The 25493-nt window shown below is 38.5% G+C and overlaps 1 protein-coding gene across 4 annotated transcripts in view; it reads right to left on the reverse strand.

The window, feature by feature from the left end:
- ASCC1 (activating signal cointegrator 1 complex subunit 1) overlaps nucleotides 1-25493 on the reverse strand; it is a 109866-nt gene that overhangs the window by 52242 nt on the left and 32131 nt on the right. For all 4 annotated transcript variants that reach the window (XM_044239739.1, XM_044239737.1, XM_044239736.1 and 1 more), the window contains exons 6-7: nucleotides 16760-16896; nucleotides 10035-10154 (exon numbers count right to left, since the gene is read on the reverse strand). In XM_044239739.1, the coding sequence (XP_044095674.1) occupies nucleotides 10035-10154; nucleotides 16760-16896 (257 nt within the window). The remainder of the gene's footprint in view (nucleotides 1-10034; nucleotides 10155-16759; nucleotides 16897-25493) is intronic.

A 25493-nucleotide genomic window follows, 5' to 3' on the forward strand; every position in this document is an offset into this window, starting at 1 on the left:
TGCTACATGCAATACTGGAATGGATATCTCCCACATAGAGAGATCTGTCCATAGATCTGATTAAATCCCACTACAAAAATTCCTATAGGGAAAATAAGCAAGTGCAAGAAGTATAAAATAAAAGTGCCAGTTTGCTTTCTGGAAATTTTGTCCTAATTTATAGCTTTATTAGCAGGGAACTCCTCATGTCACTAATCAAACATCTACTTAGTTTTCTTCTATTTTAAAAATTTGTGCGTTTTCTCTTAATAGTTTAGTGCTTAGGGAGATTTAAGGTCCTTCAGGCAAGGGTCATTTTACCCATTTGTGTATCTCTTATGGTGTTTACTTTGTCAGTATTAAATTATTTATTTTGGGGTATTTATTTTTGCCCAACCACTTATTAGCACTTTAACTGATGTCTTATCAATTGTAGAGCTTTTTTAGTAGACTGTAATGTTATCCTCAACAGCAATTTTTGTCTTCAACTGCTCTCTGTTTTATGGTTTAGGATTTAATGTGAACTTTCTGAACAACGTGTTTAAGAGTAATGGTTATTACAGGCAATCATGCTTTATTTCTGATTATAATGGCGATGATAAACCCAACGAATAACCATTCAATAGGATTGCTAGCTTCTGCCTTAAGATAGATATTTATTATTTTAGGCAATATGTTTCTATTTTCTGAAAGTTTTTAATGAAAAACAGTAGGCTGAATTTCATCAAAACCTCTTAGACATGTATTTAGATATCATTTTTTTTTAAAGATTTTATTTATTTATTTGACAGAGATCACAAGCAGGCAGAGAGGCAGGCAGAGAGAGAGAGGAGGAAGCAGGCTCCCCGCTGAGCAGAGAGCCCGATGCGGGACTCAATCCCAGGACCCTGAGATCATGACCTGAGCCGAAGGCAGCGGCTTAACCCACTGAGCCATCCAGGCGCCCCTAGATATCATTTTTAAATATGATCTATTGAGTTGGATGTTATTAGATTTCCTGGTCTGAATTCATCTTTGTATTCCTGAGATTAACAGCTCAGTCGCAAGGGATCATATTCATAACTCCTACACTCCACCTTCAGAAAACTGCCCAATCAAGCAGTTTACTCTTTTATTTTTTTTTAAAGAATTTATTTATTTGAAGAGAGAGAGATCCCAAGTAGGCAGAGAGGCAGGCAGAGGGGGAGGGAGAAGCAGGCTCCCTGCTGAGCAGACAGCCTGATGCAGGGCCTGATCCCAGGACTCCAAGAGATCATGACCTGAGCCGAAGGCAGAGACTTAACCCACCACCCAGGTGCCCCAAGTTCACTCTTTTTTAATCTACATATCAGTTCTTGTCACTACTATTCTAGTTCAGGTCTTATTTCTCACCTGGATTCCTATAATGACTTTTAAATACTTCCCCCTCCCATTCCTGGCTCTTCATTTCAATTATATATATAGTCTCATAGTTGCATTAAATTTATATAGAACCATTTGAGGAAAACTACTATCTTTATGAAACTAAGTCTATCAATGAACTTGAACAATCTCTCAATTTATTTATAATTTATAATTTTGTGCAAAAAGGTTTTACACACACTTTGTTGGAGTTATTTCCTAAGTACCTTATGGGCTTTGGTGCTACTGTAATGGATGGTGTCTTTTTATTTTTTTTCATCATTGTCATCACTCTAACTTGGCTACTTACTTTCAACTCTAGCCTGGATTGCAGTATGACCTGATTTCTCCACTTGCATTCTATCCCCCTCTAATCCATTCTACCACACATTACCTTTTTAAAATGAAAGTTCATGTCACTAGATTGCTTAAAACCCTTCGATGCACCTAGGAAAACAATACAAATTCTTTACCAACTGTCTAGACTTTGTGTAATCAAGTCTCTGTCTACCTCTCTGGCCTCATCTCCCTTGTTTATCTCCCCTGGTCTTTAAGTGCTGAAACACACCATGCTCTTTCTCGAGGTCTTTGCACTTGCTCTTCCCTCTGCCCAAAATACTCTTACTACCATTCCTTTGCATCTTTTAAGTCTAAACTCCAATGTCAACTCCTTAGAGATGCCCCCCCGGCCACTGCATCTGAAGTAGGTAATAGAAATCTGTAATTTCTCCCCAATAAACTGACTAATGTTCTCTTTTTTAAATTTTTATTTATTTTTAGCTCTATCTTTTTAAAAAACTCTCCCCACTATAAAATAATTATTTTGTATAGACAATGTCTGCATTTTATGTATTTACCATTCTTTTCTACATCTCAAACTAACCTTCCTGCACCTCAAACACTCTGGATTCATTTTCCTTTTCTTGAAATATATCCTTTATACATTATTTAACTGTAGACATCTCACAGTGATAAATTCTCGGAGTTTTTGTTCATCTGTAACAGTCTTCATTTCACCTTTGTTCATTTTTTAAAAGATTTGAGAGAGAGAGAGAGAGAGAGAGAGAGAACATGCACAGGACGGGGAGAGGGGGAGAAAATCTCCAACAGATTCCACACTGAGAACAGAGCCGGATGCGGTGCTCAATCTCAGGACTGACCTGAGCCAAAACCAAGAGTTGGATGCTTAACTGACTGTACACCCAGGTGCCCACATTTCACCTTTGTTCTTTTTTTTTTTTTTTAAATATTATTTATTTATTTATTTGACAGAGAGAGAGATCACAAATAGGCAGAGAGGCAGGCAGAGAGAGAGAGGAGGAAGCAGGCTCCCCGTCAAGCAGAGAGCCCAACGTGGGGCTCGATCCCAAGACCCTGAGATCATGACCTGAGCCGAAGGCAGCGGCTTAACCCACTGAGCCACCCAGGCGCCCTCACCTTTGTTCTTAAAGACTGTTTTTTTCTGAGTACACAATTCCAGGTTCACCATTATTTTCTGTAGAAAACGTTCTGCTATCTTTTGACTTCCACTATTGCTACTGAGATCCTTATAATTGTAACCCCTTTGTGGGTGACTTCTTTTTAAGATCTTCTGTCTTTGGTGCTCTGCATTTCCATTTCAGATTTATCTTGATATGGATCTTTTCTTGTTTAATCTTCATTATTTTATCTAGTGCCACTATCCGTCCAAGCCCCTCTAACTCCTTCATATGGCCCTCTCAGGTGATCTGCTAGACTTTTTCTTGCCTCAGGGCTTTTGCTCTGTATTTTCTTTTGCCTAGAACAACAAACAGGTGGGTTCCCACCTCTCCTTTGCTGGCAAACTCTCACTTCTTTGGATCTCAATTCAATATTGATTCCTGAGAAAGGCTTTTCTTGACCCTGCCCTTCCCCCAGTCAACACTGCTATGATAGTTCTTGTAACAGAGCATCATTTTCCCTCTGCTTCATATTTATCACAGTTTGCAATTATAGTTAACCCTTGAACAATGCAAGGGTTAAAGGCACCGAACCCTGTGCAGTTGAAAATCCACGGCTAACTTTTGAGTCCCCTAAAACTTAACTATTGACAGACTACAGTTGATGGGAAGCCTTACTGAGAACATAAAGAGTTGATTAACACGTATTTTGTATGTTATATGTATTATATACTGTATTCCTACAATAAACTAAGCTAGAGAAAAGAAAATATTAAGAAAATCCTAAGGAAAATAGACTGATAGTACTATACTGTATTTATTGAAAAAATGGGGGCGCCTGGGTAGTTCAGTGGATTAAAGCCTCTGCCTTTGACTCAGGTCATGATCTCAGGGTCCTGGGATCGAGCCCTGCATCAGGGTCAGAGGGGAGCTTGCTTCCTCCTCTCTCTCCGCCCGCTGCTCTGCCTACTTGTGATCTCTGTCTGTCAAATAAATAAATAAAATCTTTAAAAAAAAAAAAGAAAGAAAAACGTTTATATAAGTAGGCTAGTGGAGTTCAAACCCATGTTGTTCAAGGGTCTACTATACATTTGTGTGTTATTTGTTAGCAAATGTTCCTCCATCAGGGCGCCTGGATGGCTCAGTGGGTTAAGCCGCTGCCTTCGGCTCAGGTTATGATCTCAGGATCCTGGGATTGAGTCCCGCATCAGGCTCCCTGCTCAGCAGGGAGCCTGCTTCCTCCTCTCTCTCTCTGCCTGCCTCTCTGCCTATTTGTGATCTCTCTCTGTCAAATAAATAAATAAAAAATATTTTAAAAAAATATTAAAAAAAAAAATGTTCCTCCATCAGTCTGTATACAACGTAGGGATAATGACCACGCCTGGCTTTATTCACCATTCTGTATTCACAGCTTTACCACAGTGCCTGGCAAACAACAGGCACTCAATAAATTCATGATGAATAAACAAATGACCAATGAAAATCCAGCTTCCTTTACATGGTGCTTCTAGATCTGCACTTGCTACTTATTCCTTTTTCTTAAAATGCTACTCTCTTGGCCTGCCAACTCCTTGTTCAGCAGAGAAACCTCCTCTGTGAAGCCTTCCTTTACAGAACTTGCCCACACATGAGCAGAGTTTTGCTGCCTGTCTATGCGCCCCTAGAATCTCAACCACAGCCCTCACCCCAGTGTACTCTGAGATCTGCCTCCTCAAGATGGAAGCCCTAGGAGTCTACTATGCCTCATAGGCAGGGCATCTGAAAAATGCCTGAGGGAAAAGAAGACTAGCAATGCACTGCAAGGGGGAATAGCTGGTGGAGGCAGGTCTTTGAGGAGGTAAGAAGGAATGAGAGCAGAACAAGAGATTATAGCCTCATCAGAGATAATGTATGCCATTCTTCAGAAAGAGAATGAAATTGAGTGGGGCAGGGTGATGAAAGCAGGTAGACTGTGAGGGGAAAAAGGAAGGAAGCCGCCGAGCTGATTTTGTGTTCTCAGCAAAAAGTGAGGAAGCCATTCTTCTTCGAGGGGCAAGGATGGAAGCACATGTGACGGTACCAGATAGAACAAAAGAGCCACTTTCTTCAATACTTAAATCTTAGCAACAGCTGACTACTAAGTAATGAGTACAACATTGCCACAAATTCCTCACCCAGTCATGCTTTACCAAACCCAAGAATGCATCACTAAGTGAACCTACAGTGCCTCAGCTCAAAGTCTCCAGAAGAAAAATCTGATCTAAGTGGTTCCATCCTTTTAAATGTCAGGCTTCACATTCAGTCAGTTTAAGGGAAGGAATCTCTGATTAAACTACATGAAATCATACAAAGAAAGTTGAATGTATCTTTAATACATGGCCTCTCTCCCATGCCTCCTGCACTGAGTAGTATCTCTTCATATAAACAAGCAAAAAGATTTAATGTTCCTTTCTGTATCAATTTGCACAGCCTCCCCAAACACCTTGCACAAAGGAGGCATTCAAATTGTTTTAAAACTGAATTAAATAAGAGGTGTTTAAGTCTCTTAGTAATTTCCACAAATTTGAGGATGGAAATTCACAAATCTTTTTTAAATAACATAAACATGTCTCTCCTTGTGAAAGAGGAATATATATAATAGGGGAAAAAAAGGCAGTAAGAGAGATGGGAATTACTAAAAAATGTTCTTTGTGGATTACACATTGGATTCAGTGGCTATGTCTTCAGACCTTTCAGTTTACAAAGCCCTGACAACAGTAAGTGTGCAAAATTTGTAAGGGCTGGATCTACGGGAAAATAATGAGTGTATTTACCTTTGAAGTACCCACTGTTCCATTCATGTGGATACCAATTATGTCTGAGCACTGTCTTCAAAAGCCATCTAGTTTCTACAGCTCTTATTTTCTTCCAATCTTAAAACCCTATATTCTTTACACTTGAAGACCTCCTATAGAATGAAGGGTCTAACCATTAAAGCAAAAGGTAAAGATATCCAATGGAAAAACTCAAAGTAATGATTTTATTATCTCTTTCCAGTGACCTCTCTTTTTCCTTCTAGGGCCACCAAGAATAGAGTAAATTAAAACTGTGGAGTCTATGACATCTGTATGTTAAAAGAGACTTGAAGCTATAGATTAGGAAAAACTCACTGTATTATTTAATGAAATGCTACAATCCCATCTAAATTTTCCATATAGCACCATGTTAACTGTATGTCTATAGGCTAGCACAGATTTCAGTTCCACAACAGTCAGGTTTAAATTACTATGAACAAAAAGAGAGAGACAGTCAGTGGATTAGTGGATTTAGTGCCAAGAGCTGGGGAGAGGAGAATAGGGGGGTATGGAACAGTGGGAATGACTGTTTGAAAGGTATAGGATTTCCTTTTGGGGTGATTAAAATGCTCTGGAACTAAACAGTGGTGATGGCTGCACAATGTTACTGATGTCCTTAATGCCACGGAATCATATACTTTTAAATGGCTGAATGGTGATTTTTATGTTACGTGAATTTTACCACTTTAAAAAAAAAAAAAGTGGGTCACAACTTTCCATTTTACTCTAGAAGTAAGAATTGGAAGAGAGTCGGGGCGCCTGGGTGGCTCAGTTGGTTGGACGACTGCCTTCAGCTCAGGTCATGATCCTGGAGTCCCGGGATCGAGTCCCACATCGGGCTCCCAGCTCCATGGGGAGTCTGCTTCGCTCTCTGACCTTCTCCTCGCTCATGCTCTCTCTCACTGTCTCTCTCTCAAATAAATAAATAAAATCTTTAAAAAAAAAAAAAAAGAATTGGAAGAGAGTCTATCCTACTTAACCTAGCATACACACACTGAAAACCTTTATTCTGGCCTAGGGATTGAGAGTACGGTTTTGCTGTCTAGGCTTTCCTTGGCCAAACTACTTAAACTCTGTGAACCTCCCTATCTATAAAATGGGCACACTAATAGCATCTATCTTACACAGACGTAGCAAAGATAAAACAGAGATAATACACGGGGCGCCTGAGTGGCTCAGTGGGTTAAAGTCTCTGCCTTAGGCTGGGGTCGTGATCCCAGAGTCCTGGTTGGTATACAGCCCCGACATGGGGCTCATGGAACTCAACAGGGAACCTGCTTTTCCCTCTTCCTCCGCCTGCCACTCTGCCTACTTGTGCTATCTTTCTCTCAAATAAATAAGTAAAATCTTTTAAAAAACAGAAACAGGGGCGCCTGGGTGGCTCGGTGGGTTAAGCTGCTGCCTTCGGCTCAGGTCATGATCTCAGGGTCCTGGGATGGAGTCCCACATCGGGCTCTCTGCTCAGCAGGGAGCCTGCTTCCTCCTCTCTCTCTCTGCCTGACTCTCTGCCTACTTGTGGTCTCTCTCTGTCAAATAAATAAATAAATAATCTTAAAAAACAAACAAACAAAAACAAAAACCCTTACCTAGATCAAAGATTGTTGCACTATCATTTGTGGACCTTTGGAGGTCCCCAAGACTATTTAAGGGGAGTCTATGAGGCTAAAACTGTATTTATAATAATTATAGGACATTATTTGCCTTTTTCATTGCAATGGCATTTACAGGGATGGTGCAAAAATCCTGGATAAACTGTCAGCACCTCAGCATGAAGGAAGACAGCAGCACCACACTGTACTAGCAGGAGTACATTTTCATTATACGTCCAAAAAAAAATCTAGTTTCATTTATCCTTGATGAAACAGTAAAAATGATCAATTTTATTAAAGCTCAGGCCTTGAGTACCTGTTTTTTTTTAAAGATTCTATTTATTTGTTTGAAAGAGAGTGAGAGCATGAGCAGGGGAGGGGCAGAGGGAGAAGCAGGCTCTGCAGTGACCAAGGTGCCCAACAGAACCTGAGCCGAAGGCAGATGCTTAACCGACCGAGCCACCCAGGGGCCTCAAATACATGCCTTTTTAATATCCCTGTGGGATAAACTGGCAGTACGTATAGAGTAGTTGAGCTATATACCTAAGTAGATGGCTGTCAGGAGGAAAAGCACTTGTGTGAGGCTGTCAGAGCTAGAGCTGAGCTAGTTTCTTTGTCCATGAACACCATTTGTATTTGAAAGAACAACTGACAGACAAATTATGGTTATTCAGACTTGGTTATTTGACAGACATTTTCTCAAAAAAAGAACTTCAAGGAAAACAGTATTTTTGGCCAATAATAAAATTCAAGCTCTCAAGTGAAAATTAGAATTTTAGAAAATGTGTATCAGCTACCATGAGCTTGACGGCAGCTTCCTAATACTTAAAGACTGTGATGAAATTAGTAGCATTATTAATTCATTTTTAATATTGCACAATGAAATGTCTCAACATTTGGAACAGCTATATAACTCAGTGAACCAATGTTTTCTAAATGACCAATACAAGCATAGGTTAAAGATCCAGTCAAAATGCAAAAGACAGAGGGGCACCTGGGAGGCTCAGTGGGTTAAAGCCTCTGCCTTTGACTCAGGTCATGATCTCAGGGTCCTGGGATCGAGCCCCACATCGGGCCCTCTGGTCAGCAGGGAGCCTTCTTCTCCCTCTCTCTCTCTGCCTGCCTCTCTGCCTACTTGCGATCTCTATGAAATAAATAAACAAATTCTTTTTAAAAAAATCCAAAAGAGACCAATGGATTTTAATGCAAGAGTATGAAATGTTCACCATTGCAAATGACCTTTTCAAAACTATAACTTGTCAAGTTTTAGTGTAGTACTAAATATCCAGAATTATCTGAAAATACCATTTAAGTACTCTTCATGTTCCCAAATACATTTCTATGTGAGTCCAGATTTTCTTATATACTTCAATCAAAACAACATACTGCGACAGACTGAACAGAGAAGCAGCTCTGAGAACACAGCAGTCTATTCTATTACGGAAACTTAAAAAAACGTAAAACAATGCCTACCTTCTCACTAAATATTTTTTGTTTGGGAAACAGAATTCTACATAAACAAAAAATATCTTGTTTCTATTTTTAATGAACTATCAAATGTTAAATTTTGCAGTTTTAACTTCCAATAAGGTAAATATTGATAACTATAACCCATATAAAGAAAGGCTCTTTGGTACCTTCAGTAATTTTTAAGAAATTAAAGTGATTATATGCCCAAAAAGCTTGAGAACTACTACCTTATCATTCACTGTTTTTTGTTCATAAAACTGAAAAGTAATCTACCCCATATACAGCAGCCCTACAACACAGTGAAAATGTTTGGATAGTTATAGCTTATAACACAAAGTGAATGATCCATACCAGATATCAAACTCCAACCTGGCAGAAATGTTTTGGGATGTCCTAAAGGAACAACGTGCCCCTAACTTTTTAAGGTAAGGTCATTAGTATGCTTATTTAGGCATATGTCAAGTATCTGAAAGACAAATCTGGTCCAAACACATACAACACCTGATTCTATTGTCTTTCCCTGCCTTCCTCCATTCACTTCCAATTGAATTGAGATAGGAGATAATTGAGATTATCAATTTGAATTGAGATAACTGAAACCTTACAAGGGATCCTCTACAAAAGCAAATCAATTTGGGGGCTTGCCTAGAGATTTCGATCTTCTCTAGAGGGTTTTTGGTTCAGTATGAGTTCTATTCTATCCTGCCTTAATGAAGAGACCACAAAAACAAACTTCCAATTCAAGTTTGGTTCCTCTGCTCACTGATGACCTTGACTAGACTAATAAATGGTGTTAACATTGGAAATGGCTCTAGACGCCTAGGCTAGCCTCAGAAATAACCTGGGTTGCAGACCGTGAATCCCTAGCATGATCTAAGTGTGATAGTAACACTAGTAAAAAACAGTAAACATTTGTTGACGTGTGTTTTGATGATATCCACATGTGCTAAGCACTGTTCTAAGACTCATGTAAATTAACTTAATCCTAATAATCCTACAGAGTTTGTATAGTTATCCCCATTTTGTCCTGGTATCCACTAGACCTGCATTGTATCACTTTTACAACCACCATCCTAAAATGCCATCCTTCCCACCTCCTATAACCCGAAAAACATGAAGAAAGCACTGAGCTCATAAAATCTAGATTGCTATAATCAATATATATCATCCAAGTAACTCAATAATTATCAGATTAATTATCTGATACTTTTTCCTGCAACAAATTCCTCTTTTAAGATATTAGCTACCTATTTTTTAAAAAAAGAAAGAACTGACACATTCTACAATAATAAGATCTCAAAGAAAAGGAATAAAAACTTGTTGAACTTCTAGGAATGCTTTTAGGAACTTCTTGATAGAAGCAAAGAAGCATTACAGAAACATACCTGTTGGAGCCATCTTTCATATGGACTTTGGCATAAAGAACGTCCACCATGCCAGGATCATCGTTCATGTATTCTATCCCTGCCATCTCTACTTCTAAGGGTTTGCCCCCAGAAATGTCACTGCAAAGGAAAAAACATTATATTTTTCTAACTGTTTAATCTGAAAGGGCCATTTTAAACATGGTTATTATACACAGTCAAATATTACAAAAATGAAATTGTTGGGATTTTTTTACTAACAGTATTATCTAACCATCCTTCTAATTTCAAAATTAACACATTCTATGCACACCAACTAGAAACACAAGCATTTCCAAAGTCACACTACAGTTATGTCAATACCAGTTTATTATACTCAGAGGAAAAAAGCCAAGGAATGACAGCTCTGATTGACAAAGACATTGTTGCTCATCTGTTGGGTTTTATTTCACTATTTCTACAAGCTGCAAACACCATTTTACTCATCTAACAATGGTGGAAGCATAAAGTAATACTAATCTTTAACAGCAATTTGGCAATATTTATAAAAAGCTTTCAAGAATAGAAACCCTTTTTTGTCCAAGCAATTCAATTTCTAGGAGCAAAACCGAAGGAAATAATTATGAATTCAGCTACATATCCAACCATAGCTGATAAAGGAAAGCTCTTTACAGAATTCCAACTGACAAATACAGAAGAATTCCAAGTGATAGATGCAGAAGTAATGATGAAATTATATAATATCACCATTTTGCAACCCCTGACAAAATAATGGATGGAGACAATGATTAGCAATGGCTTCTAGAACTTAACAACAGAAGGTTGGAGAAAATATAAAGAGATCCTTACGGAGGGCTAACCACACCTGAACCCACTGATCAGGCTTATCACACATACAAAAAAGAACCAGACAATACATACTTCCTGATATGATGTAATAGGTCATACTCATTCATACTCATGAAAAATAATTTACGCATAGGGTTTGACTGAGGCATTGTTTGGAGCAGCCAAAGACTGGAAACAGATTAAACACTCATTAGGGTTTTAATAAAATGTGCACGACAATGTGCATGCTGTATGTTACTATTTGTGCAAAAGATAGGGTAAGAAAAATCTATGTACACAGACATATACATTTCCTTGTACATACATAAAATCTCTGGAAGGATACAAAGAAGCTGCTAAAATCTCTTAAAATCTCTTGCCTTTAGACAGGAGAGCAGGGTGCTTGGTGGGAATAGCAGTGGAAAAGAAACTCTTCACTGCATATTCTTTGTATCTTTAAAATTTTAAACCATTTAAATGTATTATCCATTAAAAAGTTAATATAAAAATACAGATGCAAAAAAAGTCAAACGCAAGTTTATCTATTACACATATATGCAAAAGAAGTCAAACACAAAAATGTATATACTGAATGATTTGTTATGTGATATTCAAGAACAAGCTAAATTAATCTATGGAAATAGAAATCAGAACAACAGTTATTTCTGGAAGAAGTGAATTTACTGGAAAAGGTCATGAAGGAACTTCACAGAGTGATGACAATGTACAACATTTTGATTTGGCTGAAGTTACATAAGTCTATGCATTTGTTAAAATTCATCAACTACACTTAAGATCTGTGCATTTTGCTGTAAGTCAATTACACCTTAAAGAAAAAATACACACATGCATATAAAAAAGTGTGAGAGCATTAACAGTAATTATCTTTAGGTAATAAGATTAAAAGTGGTATTTTTGTTTATCTGCAACTTTGACTTTTCCAAAACTAGTATGTATTACTTTATTTTAATTCAAGAATAACTGATATACAATATTATATTAGTTTTACATGTGCATGTATTACTTTTGTGTTAAGTAAAACCTCACCATCCTGCTTCTTCCCAGACCCCTTACACAGACTTGTACTTCAACCAGAAATGGCCTTGCAGTGCCAAGCTGAAACCCAGCTAAAAATCAACTCACCAGCACAGTCTTCTGCAAGCCCCCCAAGGCCAGGAAGTCGATCCATCTTTTCTACTCCTAGATCCCCGGCACCTGGTACTCCATAAATCTCTGGTAAACACTGAGCAGATAATTCTACTCTAAAAAGCAAGGCTTTTCTGGTCAATTTTGAGAAGAATGTGGACACATCCCTATAATGTCACTGAAAACCATGTGGCACTAATCAAAGGCAAAAGGATGTTGGGATCCACCAAAAGGCAATTCTCAAAAAAGCTATGGAAGAAAGTTCTCTTGATACTGAACCAAGGCCATAGGGAAACCCTCTGGAGCCAGTTATCTTCATGGTAAAGATTCTCTTAGGGGAACCTGAGTGGCTGAGTCGGTTAACTGTCTGCCTTCAACGCAGGTCATGACCCCAGGGTCCTGGGATTGAGCCCCAAATTGGGCTCCCCGCTCAGTGGAGAGTCAGCTTCTCCTTCCCTCTCTGCCTCCCCACTACCCCGCTTGTGCTCTCTCCTCCTCAAATAAAATCTTAAAAAAAAAAAAAAATTAAAAAAAAGATTCCCTTAAAACTTGAAGACCATATTACTGCACAAGACCAGGATCTCTTTCAGTAAGAAATAAATTACTATTTTGGCCAGATATTCGAGAAAAATTATTGCCTTCATGCTCTAGTAAGTGGGGTATTCTAAAACACAAGCCAAGCTCTGAACTATTACCTAAGGCCTGTAGCTTCAACCAACAACACAGTGTATCTCCATTCCAAGTAATAGCCAAAGAATTCAATATGAAAGACAGCCATTCAATCCTTTCAAAGTGCAGTCAACCAAACTTACATGAGGAAAAACAGTTTAATACTAACTATACATTCCTCTGCTGATTTCAGCTCTAACCATGTATGAAACCATTACATCACCCAAAAGCACCAAACCATTGGTTTAGTTTCCCACTAAAATGTTTTTACTGGATTATGTCTAATGTTACACTCTCAAATTCTAGGGATCAATACAAGAGAGAACCATGTGACCAATGTTGCTGTATCTTCTGCAAAATTCCTGTTGAAGACACTGCTCATCATCATTTTGGGTTAATATTTACATGACAAGTTTTTCTCAGATTGAGAACAAGCAAAGGATTCTCTTCTAAAAAACTGTTACGCTCCTTTTCATCAGTTAAGAATGATGATAATCGATGTGTTTCCTTCTGGAATGTAGTTCAAGTATACCAGTGCTTAAAAACTATCGAATTCTATTGCTCAAGTACAATTATAACCTTTCCTTGGTTTTCTGGTAAACATTTTCTCCCATTCCATCTTTATAGTTTCTGAGCTCCCCAACTTTAACATTTGTTTTGTATGTTATGTCCTCACTCACGAACCACCTCAAATCTTTAGAATGAGCTGGGGTACTAGGAACAACAAAAAATCAAACAATGAAACAGGACCTAAAGCCTGCCCTTTAGGATCAGAAACTCTTCTGACCTTCCCTAGGATTTACCAAGACAGAAATTCGGTGGTTTGCCTGATAAATGGCTCTTTGTCTTGGTGACAAAACTATCCCACCCTCGACACCAGGGAGCATACTTTTCAACTGAGTGACATCTGAGGCAATGATTAGGAAGCAACATTTGTCTGTGGGTGTTTTTCCTCTTCTCTCCTTGCTCTTGTCCTTTTTTACCTTATTATTTGGTGTTACCTCAGGCCTACGGGGAACACTTAGGTACGGGAAGAGTGATACTGGAATTTGAAAGTACTGCAGATTTGTCAGACTATACACTCTGAGCCACTGTGCTGTTTGTGCTCTACATCTCACAAAGAAAAGTCACAAGGGAGACATTTAAAGCTTCGGCATTTACTGAACACTGAATAATTCATCTGGAATCGATAGAGCTACATGAGCCGTTAGCTTAAGAAGTGAAATCAAAGTAATGTTTCTGGTCAGGTAACAACCCTTAAACTCAGAAAAACCCCAAAATTTAAAATATTCAACTACCCATTTCTTTAAAATACCTATATAGCAGCACAGTTTTAATTCAGTCTGAGTCGAGCCCTATTTATTTAATATCTTTTTTAAAAATTTGTATTTATTTATTTGAGAGAGAGAGAGGGAAAGAGAGCACAAGCAGGGGGAGAGACAAAGGAAGACAGAAGCAGACTCCCCACTGAGCAGGGACTCAATGTGGGACTCAATTCCAGGACCTCAGGATCATTACCTGAGCTGAAGGCAGACAGTTAACCAACAGAGCCACCCGGGCACCCCTATTTAATGTCTCCACTTAAAAAGCCATCAAAGTACTACAGCATGTTATATATTAGTCTGTTCAATTGCAGTGTTTTCCTTTCTTATATTTTAATTTGGTATCTTCACATCATTAAAAGGTTCAGATTAGAAATGCCGTTATTTACTGTCAGTCTTTCTAAGTATGCCAAATACAAAGGCTGAGATCAAAGAGTAAGAATAAGGAAGGGAAAAAAGTTAAATGATAAATTTTACTCACCAAGGCTATTGTATAAGTGTGTGTGTGTGTGTGTGTGTGTGTGTACACATGTACTTTTTTTAGCAAACATTTTTTCCTTTTAGGGAAACTAGGCACTTCTAGCCAATCTAAACAGCCAATCTGATTCTCACTCTCCTCAGAAATAAATTAATTTTGCACTATGTACTTTTTAAACAAGTATATGCGGCAGAGGAAAAGGTGGGAGAAGAGGGCTGGGGAGCTTAATTTACTTGCTGGTTTTAAATCTTTCCAGCTTTTTGAAAAAAACATCTTCAAAAAAATTTCTGCCTGCATTGCAGATTTTTGGCAATGTAACTTTGTCCTATTTCAAAAGCTTTGCTGAATTTGAAAAACTACAATTACTGTTTTCATCCTGTCATGTCAAAAATTCTTAGGAACTATTAAGGCTGCTCTTCATTTCCTATGCACACCAACCCTGACATGCTTAAAGTGCTCAGATTTGGCGTTTAGTCACAAAAGGCACCAAGAGACATAAAAGAGAGGAACTCAGCTAAACCCTCCCATAGCTCAGGATAAAGATTCAGTGACTAAAAACCTGTGACCTTATTTTTGTAGGTAAAAACAAACACCTTCCTAAACAAATATCTACCTTTAAATTTCTTCTTAGCAAAATTATCCTAATGGCAGCCAAGAAAATGCAGTTTCATTTCATTTTCATTTAACAAAAAAGTGACCTGGAAATAAGTTAAGGTATCAGGACTAATGCTTAAATCAGGAAACACTGCTCCACTTTGTAAGGTAAAGCATAAAGCTTTATCTTAGGCAGGGAAGTTGTAAATACTTAATTACAAATACCCAATTATTTTGAATTTTAGGTTAAGACAGGTTAGGAGAGAAATGATTATGTCCATCAGTGAGCAAAGATCAAGACAAAGAAGTATTCTTTGCAGACTACAAACCCAATCAGCTTATGATTTTGCTCAAGAAAAATATCTTGCCTTCAAAACAAAGAAAATATCTTGCCTTCAAAACAAAGGAAAAGGAGAACTGGCCCACATATAAATCACTATACTACACAGTTTCATATAAATGAAAAAAAATTTAATCCTTTTACCTTGTCTTATCCAATGAACTAGGGGACCCATTTCTACAAGGCCACATTAAAATAGTATGGGACCTGAATATTATAACTGAATTTAAAAAAACACCTCTTCAAGTGAGTCAATTTTCAAATTTCTCTTATTCTTCATCAATCTTAAGAAAAAGGGCAAACGGTAGGGAAGAGATGATTCTTTAAAATAAAACTGTTAGGTCAGACGTACATGCAAATTAAAACTTTATAATGAAAATAACAAGTCTGCCCCCAGAATAGCAATGTTTTACCTGAACCAAAACAGACTGCTTAGACAGTTTTTGGTATTCTTACACAACTCCCTGTATTTTAAAAAGAAAATTAAAGTCTTGAAATACAATGAAGACCTTTGTAAGGAATCCTATTATATAATGTTTGAGTTACTGTGGTAATAGAATAATGGCCCTCCAGGGAGGCTCACATCTTATTTTCTGAAATTTGTAAATATGCTGCCTTACATGGCAGACAGACTTTTGCAGATGTGATTAAGGTTAAGGAGTCTGAGATGGCATGATTATCCTGGATTATCTGGGTGGGCTCAATCAAATCACCAGTCCTTAAAAGCAGTGAACCTCCCCCCACTATGGTCAGAGACAGAGATGAGGTAACAGAAGGGTCAGAGAGAAGGAAAGCTGCTATTGCTGAAGATGGAAGAAGGGGGTCACTAGCCAAAGAATGGGGGTGTGGCCTCTAGAAGATGGGCTTTAAAAGCAAGGAAATGAACTCTTCCTTTGAGCCCCCAGAAAGGAACACAGCCCTGCTGATTCTTTGATTTTAGCCCACTGAAACCCATATCAGACTACCCCACAGAACTATAAGATAATGAATTTTCACTGTTCTAAGCCACCAAGCTTGTAGTAATGTGTTCACCAGCTTAAGAAACTAGTACAGTACTCTATACTGTTCAGTAGGTAATGAAAAGAATTTCGTTTTGGAGAGAATGATGGGATGTCCTGTTAAGAACAAAATTTGCCTACTGAATTAGTATAATTTAAGGTAGAGTCTTTCCATAAAAATTTATAAATATATGCTTTAAACCCATTTTAACCCTTTCAGACAATGGTCCGATATTAAGTGTTACAAGTGGGTGAGTCAACAGACCTTGCTGCCATGTGACAAGTTCGTCCAAGTGCAAAAACAAGTCTGTGATACCAAAGAGAAGCCAGTACAAGAGGACCACCCTTCCCCATTCCTGCAGATCACTCACTCAATGAAGTCCTCTTTACACTGCTGTAGCATCTCACATGTCTGCTGGATCTCTTGCTCACTCAAAAGCACCAACATCCCAATGGTTAGGTGAAGCTTTTTGGGATTCTGGAAAATGGTGCTATCAACCCCATGATCCTGTGGTCAAAGACAGAAAAACAAAAACACTCAGTCCACATTAAAGAAAATGGCAGGAATAGAATTTAGAGCTCAGAGATAAGCCCAGATATCTATGACTTAACTGATTTTCAACCAGATGCCAAGACAATTTAATGGAGAAAAAACAACAACAAATGGTGCTGGGACAACTGAATGACCACTCGCAAAAGAATGAAGTTGGACCCACACCTCATACCATATACAAAAATTACATCAAAATGGATCGGTGACCTAAATATTAGAGCTAAAATCATAAAACTCATAGAAGAGATTTTTTTTCTTAATATTTTATTTATTTATTTGACAGAGATCACAAGTAGGCAGAGAGGCAGGCAGAGAGAGGGAAGCAGGCTCCCTGCTGAGCAGAGAGCCCAATGTGGAGCTCGATCCCAGGACCCTGGGAGCATGACCTGAGCCGAAGGCAGAGGCTTTAACCCACTGAGCCACCCAGGCACCCCAAGAAAGAGATTTCTTAGGGGAAAATCTATATGACCTTGGACTTGGCAGTGGATTCTTAGATATGAATTCAAAAGTGTGGGTAACATTAGACAAAAATAGATAAATGAGACTTCACCTAAATTTAAAACTTTTGTATAACAAATTAGAATATTAAGAAAGTAAAAACATGACCTACAGAATGACAGAAATATTTGCAAATCATATATGTGATAAGGGTGTATATTCATAATATATAAAGAACACAACTCCACAACTAGAAAATAAAGAACCCAATTTTTTTTTTAAGATTTTATTTATTTTTTTGACAGACAGAGATCACAAGTAGGCAGAGAGGCAGGCAGAGAGAGAGGGGGAAGCAGGCTCCTTGCAGAGCAAGAGAGCCTGATGCGGGGCTCGATCACAGGACCCTGGGAATCATGACCTGAGCCGAAGGCAGAGGCTTTAACCCACTGAGCCACCCAGGCGCCCCTAAAGAACCTAATTTTTAAAATAGAAAATGAACTTGAGGGATGCCTGGGTGGCTCAGTCAGTTAAGCATCTGACTCTTGATTTCGGCTCAGGTCATAATCTCAGGGTCATGAGATCAAGTCCCACCTTGGGCTTCATCCTGAGCATGGAGTCTGCTTAAGAGTCTCTCTCTCTCTCTCTCTGCCCCTCTCCACACTCTGAAGAAAAAAGAAAACGAACTTGAACAGACATTTTTCCAAAGAAAAAATACAAATGGCCAAGAAGCGTATGAAGATGGTTCAACTTTATTATTCATTAGAAGAATGCAAATCAAAACCACAATAAGGTATCATTTCATATCCATTAGGCTGGCTATAATAAAAAAAAAAGGCAGAAAATAACAAATTCGGACAAGGATATGCTTAATGGGTACAGAATTTCCTTTTGGGATGATGAAAATGTTTTAGAATAATACAGCACTGATAGTTGCACAACTCTGAATGCATAAATGCCACTGAATCATTCACTTTAAAATGGTTAATTTGGGGGCGCCTGGGTGACTCAGTGGGTTAAAGCCTCTGCCTTCAGTTCAGGTCATGATCCCAGGGTCCTGGGATCGAGCCTCGAGTCAGGACCTCTGCTCAGCAGGGAGCCTGCTTTCCCCACCTCTCTCTCTGCCTGCCTCTCTGCCTACTTGTGATCTCTGTCTGTCAAATAAATAAATAAAATCTTTAAAAAAAAAAAAAAACTTAAAATGGTTAATTTTGTGTTATGGGAAATTCACCTCAATAAAAGAAATTTTTTAAGAAGGAACTGGTAGCGGGGCGCCTGGTGGCTCAGTGGGTTAAAGCCTCTGCCTTCGGCTCAGGTCATGATCCCAGGGTCCTGGGATCGAGCCCTGCACTGGGCTCCCTGTTCTGTGGGGAGCCTGCTTCTCCCTCTTCCTCTCCCTGCTGCTCTGCCTACTTGTACTCCTTCTTTCTCTGTCAAATAAGTACATCTTTTTAAAAAATATAAATATACTCATAAATCTCCCTTTTCAAAAAAACTGAAGTGAAATTCACTTAATACACAATTAACCATTCTAAAGTGTACAATTCAGTGATGTGTACTGTATTTACAATATTGTGCAACCATCAGCCCTTCTTAGTTCCCAAACTTTTTTTCATCCCATAAAAACACTTCATAATCATTAAATAATCACTCTTCATTCCCAATCACTCACCCCCTGGTAACCTCTAATTTGCTTTTCGCCTCTTTGGATTTGCCTATTCTGGATATAATATATGAAAGGAATCATACAATATATGACTGCTGTGTCTGGCTTTTTTCACTTAGCATGTATTCAAAGTTCATCCAAATTTTACCATGTACTGGTACTTCATTCCTTTTTATGGCTGAATTATATTCCATTGTATGTATAAACATAACTTGTTTATTCATTCATCCCTTAATGGCCATTTGGGTTGTTTCCATCTTATGGCTATTATGAATAATGCTGCTATAAACATTCATGTACAAGTTTCTGTGTTACCATGTTTTCAGTTCTTTTGGGTATAAACCTAAGAGTGGAACTGCTGGGTTATATAGTAATTCTAATGCTTAATCTTTTGAAGAACCACCAAACTGTATGCCACAACAGCAGAATCGTTTTACGTTCTTAGCAGCACTGTAGAAGGGTTCCTATTTCTCTCCACCTTTGCCAACATTTACCACTTTTCTTTTAAAATTTTATTATAGCCACCCTAATGGGTATGAAATAGTATTTCATTGTATTTTTATTTGCATTTCCCTGTTGACCTATGATGTTGAATATCTTCTCACGTCCTTGCTGGACACCCCCTCTGGAGAAACTGCTATACAATTTCTTTGCCCATTTCCTATTTTTTTATTGTTGAGTTATATGAATTCTTTAAATATCCTGATACTAGTCCCATGTCAGATCATGAATCCATGTCAGATCATGAAGGTAAACAGGTCTCAAGTTTCATTATATTCACCCTGCAAATGAAGACAAGAAAAAGAGTCGAGAATATTCTCCCCTCAACAAGAGCAAAGCAGGAATTCTATCTCTGAATTGTAAGTTCTGATCCCATAATCTGATTCTTGGGCTAATAAACCACCCCAAAGGCAGAGAAATATGACTATCAAACACAGATAGCTTACATTCTGTTCTTGGCTTGCCTAAGACTGCCTAATTTTTGCCTCGGCAGTGGGAGTTAATAGATTATTCATTTTCTAAGTGTTAATGGAGCTTGAACTATTTTTATATCTGATGAAGAGTTTTGTGATTCTACACATCAACCCAAATTGCCTCATTTAATGAAAGTGATTTTAAGGAACAATCAGCTTTTAAATGTGTCAAGGAAGGCTAAGCGTAATGTTTATCACCCCAGCTGCTCTAGCCCATGGCAGAACCTGTCACTTTAGAAAGGCATGCAAAGTGTTAAAAAGTCGCCAAATGATTCCAACATGCACAACTCCATCCCAAACTACAGTTGAGAATTGTTCCCCTAGTAATAAGAGCTAATATTTTTTTAACCCTTATCCTGTTCCAGGCATCTCCTATGCACTTTACATAGAAAACAGCCTATGAAGAAAGATCTTATCCCCATTTTACAGATGAGGAAACTGAGGCACAGAGAAATAAAATCACTTTCCCAAAGTAACATCCCTTTACTGCTAGTAAAGGGATGAAGCCAAAATTCAAACCCAAGCAGTCAGGCCACAAAGCCTACACTTTTGATCAATATATATCAACTCACTTGTAACAGCCACCTAGAGGAGGATGGAACAAATGTGATCATCACCCAGAGACGAGTCCTTACACATTTCAAAGCTCACACAATAAATGGATCTGATCACCAGAGAATAAAACAAATCTCATAATTCTCTGCAAGTGATTTTTGCCTGTCCTCGATGTGAGACCATAAAAGCATGATCTATAAATGAAATAAAAAAGGATGAATTAAATTTTATCAAAATTTAAAACTTTCACTTCAAAAGACCCCATTAAGAAAATGAAAAGACAAGCCACAGAGAAAAATACCTGGGAGAAAAATATTTACAAATCACCTATCTGGGGGCGCCTGGGTGGCTCAGTGGGTTAAAGCTTCTGCCTTCGGCTCGGGTCATGATCTCAAGGTCCTGGGATCGAGCCCTGCATTGGGCTCTCTGCTCAGCAGGGAGCCTGCTTCCCTTCTTCTCTCTCTGCCTGCCTCTCTGCCTACTTGAGATCTCTGTCTGTCAAACGAATAAATAAAATCTTTTAAAAATAATAATAAATAAAATAGAATTAAAATTAAAACAAAACAAAAACAACAAATCATTTATCTGATAAATATAAATATATAAAAATTCTTAAAATTCGAAAATAAAAAGATATGTAATTCCATTTAAAAATGACCAAGGAGGGGCCACCTGGGTGGCTCAGTGGGTTAAAGCCTCTGCTTTCGGCTCAGGTCATGATCTCAGGGTCCTGGGATCGAGCCCCGCGTCGGGCTCTCTCCTCCACGGGGAGCCTGCTTCCTCCTCTCTCTCTTTCTGCCTGCCTCTCTGCCTACTTGTGATCTCTGTCTGTCAAATAAACAAATAAAATCTTTAAAAAAAAAAAAGACCAAAGAAACTGAATAGATATTTCACCAAAGAAGATATAATAATGACTAAGAAACATGTGAAAAGATGCTAATATCATTAGTCATCAAGAAAATGTACATCAAAACCAAAATGAGATATTGCTTCACGCCCCATCAGAATGACTATAATCAAAAAGACAGACAATAAGGACCTGGGGAAACTGAACTGCTCACACACTGGTGGGGTAAAAGGCCATGATATAAACAATGCATTCTAAACTAGTTCAGAAAGAAAGAAAAAAGAGAAGAATGATAAAACAGTAAAATACTAACAATAGGTAAATATGAGTAAAGGATACTATCCTTAGTCTTACAACTTTTCCATGAGTTTAAAATTATTAGCATCCTGTTGCTGCTGTAACAAATTACCACAAATTTCATGGTTTAAAACAACACAAATTTACTGTCTTACTACCTAGCAAAAGAAAGCTCTTTTCCTTCCTAACATTATTCTTTGAGAGCCTATCACTTCAGTCAACCTGAGTTCACTTGCCAAGAAAACACTGAATACTGGGAAACAAAACACAGAGAACACAAAGGAGCAGGAAAAAGAACAGATGGGATAACTTAAGGCCACACAAACTGAATTCTTTTGGAGAACCTTGAGTCATAAGCCTTCAGTCTTTATCTGTATTGGAAGTTATATAACTTATATGTGATCCTACTGGATAGTCCTTTAATAAATGGAGAAACACCCTGAATTTTAGCAATGCCATCTATGAAGAAAGCCTTTTCTCTTACTGAATTATCTAAATTTACTGTGGAACCAAACAATCTTCAAGACAATGGCATAAATCTCTAGAGCCACTACTGTTCTTTGCTTAGAATATATCATATTCCCACCTACAAGCCTCTTGACTGAAATAAAGAAAGACCAACAGCAATTTCTTTACTCCAGGGGTTTCAATTACACTGGGCCTGGCTCCAAGTTCACCATTACTCGGAGCTAGAACTATTTCACTCCATTAGGTTGGACAACCAGACTGGCGCCTGAAAATTCTGATGGTGGTGACTTTCCACCCAACAAGCAGCAGCAAAAGGTAAAGTAACAGAATTCCCTATAGGTCAGTTTTGTCTAGATGAAAAAAAAGAAAGTGCTTCTTTCTTATTTAACAAATACAGAAACACATCTAAGTCACATCTAAGGTGTTTCTGTATTTGTTAAATAAGTTCTCCTCCAAGGAGAAAATGATGAACCAGCTACCTCTCCAGAAAGCTTGTGAGAGGGCCTAAACTGTGTTCAGAGTTTCAAGTTGCATCCTAACTCAGCAGTCCCAGGTGCAAAACTTTACCCCTGTCATTCAAACGGCAGCTCTGTAATCTACTACTAGCAATCATCACGGTCTCACAGGCCTTCATTGATTGTACTTTTAATCCACCATTTGGGCTCCACTAGGCTCCACTAGGGCAGAACTGCTAGCTATCAGCATGAACAATTAACGAGGAATAGCGAAATCTAAAAATGTCAAGCTTGGGGGAAAAGCCAGGAGAGGGAAGTATGGATTAGCCCACCATGGCACATTCATTCATTCTCTCTGCTTCCTTAAAGCCCCAGGTAGAACTCAATCATTCTCTCCACACAGATGGGACAGAACGCAGGTGCACCCGCCAGAGCTGTCAGCTAGCAGAAGGGTAGCCTCTGTGCCATTACATAAGAGTTATAAGAACACCTAGGAATCTAACCCAGACCTGTACCACTCAGAAGCACTCTGACTTGACAGTACATGCTGAGAGCCAGAGACAAAACAAAACAAACCAAAACTTTCTCAGATTATATTCACAGTTATCACCTTTAGGAGTTCCAGGCATAACAAAGGTTTGTGATTTAGCTATAAAAAGCCTTTAAATCTGGAATACAGAGTCTAGGGTTTTAATTTCAACTCTGTTACAAACCAGCTGTGATTAGGCAAGCCATTTCGCTTCTCTGGACCTTGGTTTCCTCCTCTGTGACATAAGGGAGATGGTCTAGTTTACCTCTAAGTCAAAGGTCCTATAAATTTTTTTACATGCTCCCACAAATCCCGTAATTTAGTATGAAACAGATGTTTGTTAGGGATCTACCAATTCACTTCCTGATCTTCCAAGCAAAGAAAGAGAGGAAATAAACTTGAGAGCCTTCCCTATGCTCATTATATTTTCTTTCCTTTTTTATGGCCAAATCCCATGAAATCACTTCTGGGGCAAGTGACATAAATCTCATTCACACAGGAAAGCTATTCAAACAAGGCAGACTGGTGAAAAGAGCATTTGGCTCTGCAACCAGACAGGCCTATGTTCAAATTCTAATTCTGCCACCTATCAGCAGGGGGACCTGAAATGAGTTACTCAATTGTCCAGAAACTCCAATTTCATTATCTATAAAAAGGACAACATTTCCCTCTTGGAGTTGTTCTGAGGATTAAAAGAGACATATGTGACGCCTCTGGTACATACCAGTATGGAATAAATACAGGCTTCCCCGGCTTCCTGCTTCTTATGTGACCATGTACCACTCTAAGCAAATACCATCCTTGCATGCCTTTGTAAAGCTCCATCAAGAGCTAAATTAAGCTCTGCTGAGTCATTTCTATTATTCCTTAAAAATGTTCACAAAAGTGGAGTTTGAATCTCTATATGTTATTAATAAAATATCTTAAGTTGAATAAGCTTCAGAAAACAGAGTTTGGATGCTTCTGGCTTACAAATTCTACACAGACATAATTATAGCAGAGTGCAAGTTCTTAAAAACAAAGGACGAACATTTAAACATAAGATTTTACAGGGACTAGAAAAAAAGAATGCACTGTCCAAATAGCCTTACCCATGAAAAAGGAGCAAAGAGTATCTCCCCTTCACAAAAGAATATATCCCTCTTATCTTTGATGAGAACAGGGAAGAGTTAAACCTACTTTTCTAAAAGCTTCAGTATTCCTCTGTAAGTAAGTTGTAAGCACTAATTAACAATCCATCTACCAACCGACACTTATTCCCAAAGATAGACACTGATACTCAAACATCAGTAATGGGTTAACAGTACACCACCTCCTCAAGCCAGACCCTTAGCTTCTTCTGGATACCCTGCTTTCCCTCATCTCCCTACTGTCACCTTTGTTGTTACTACAGAAACAGCTAACACGTATACAGTACTAGCTACATGCCATGTCCTGCACATAGCTTAACTATCTTAATTTATTAACTCACTTACTCTTCATTTCAACAGTAAAGATGAGTACTATTATTATCCCCATCTTAGAAAAGACCTCTGAAATATTTCTGCAGTACATCCCCTTCTGAATAATACACCACAGATTTAGCCTTTTTTTCCTTGAGATTTTATTTATTTATTTGAGAGAGAGAGACAGCATAAGAGTAGGGGAAGGGAGAACAGATTCCCTGATAAGCAGGGAGCCTGATACAGGGCTCAATCCCAGGATGCTGGGATCGTGACCTGAGCTAAAGGCAGCCGGTTAACCCACTGAGCCACCCAGGTATTCCTAGTCTTTCTTTTCTTTCTTTTTTTTAAGATTTTATTTATTTATTTGACAGAGATCACAAGTAGGCAGAGAGGCAGGCAGAGAGGCAGGCAGAGCGAGAGAGGAGGAAGCAGGCCCCCTGCGGGGCAAAGAGCCCGATCTGGGGCTCGATCCCAGGACTCTGGGATCATGACCTGAGCCAAAAGCAGAGACTTTAACCCACTGAGCTACCCAGGTGCCCCATCCTAGTCTTTATTTTCAACAGACTCTATCTATCTCTAACTGGTATCTGCCTCTGGTACCCGACTCCTTAACTCTCAATCCATTCTCTACGCTGTCTTCAGAATTATTTTTCCACAATGTGAGTTAACCACATGAGTCCCTAATTAAATTCTTTAGTAATTCTTGACTCTAAGATACACTCAAAATTCTTAACCCATACAAGACCTTTTACCACCTGGATTGCACTCACCTTGCCTCTCTCTTCCCTATGCTACCCACTTTCTAGATTCCAGTCTTAACCTCCGCACTCTCCCCTGAACACAGCAGACTAGAACACTGCCATACCTTGCAAGCGTCATTT

Source organism: Neovison vison, chromosome 2 (genome assembly GCF_020171115.1).
Source record: "Neovison vison isolate M4711 chromosome 2, ASM_NN_V1, whole genome shotgun sequence".
NCBI classification, from domain to species: domain Eukaryota; kingdom Metazoa; phylum Chordata; class Mammalia; order Carnivora; family Mustelidae; genus Neogale; species Neogale vison.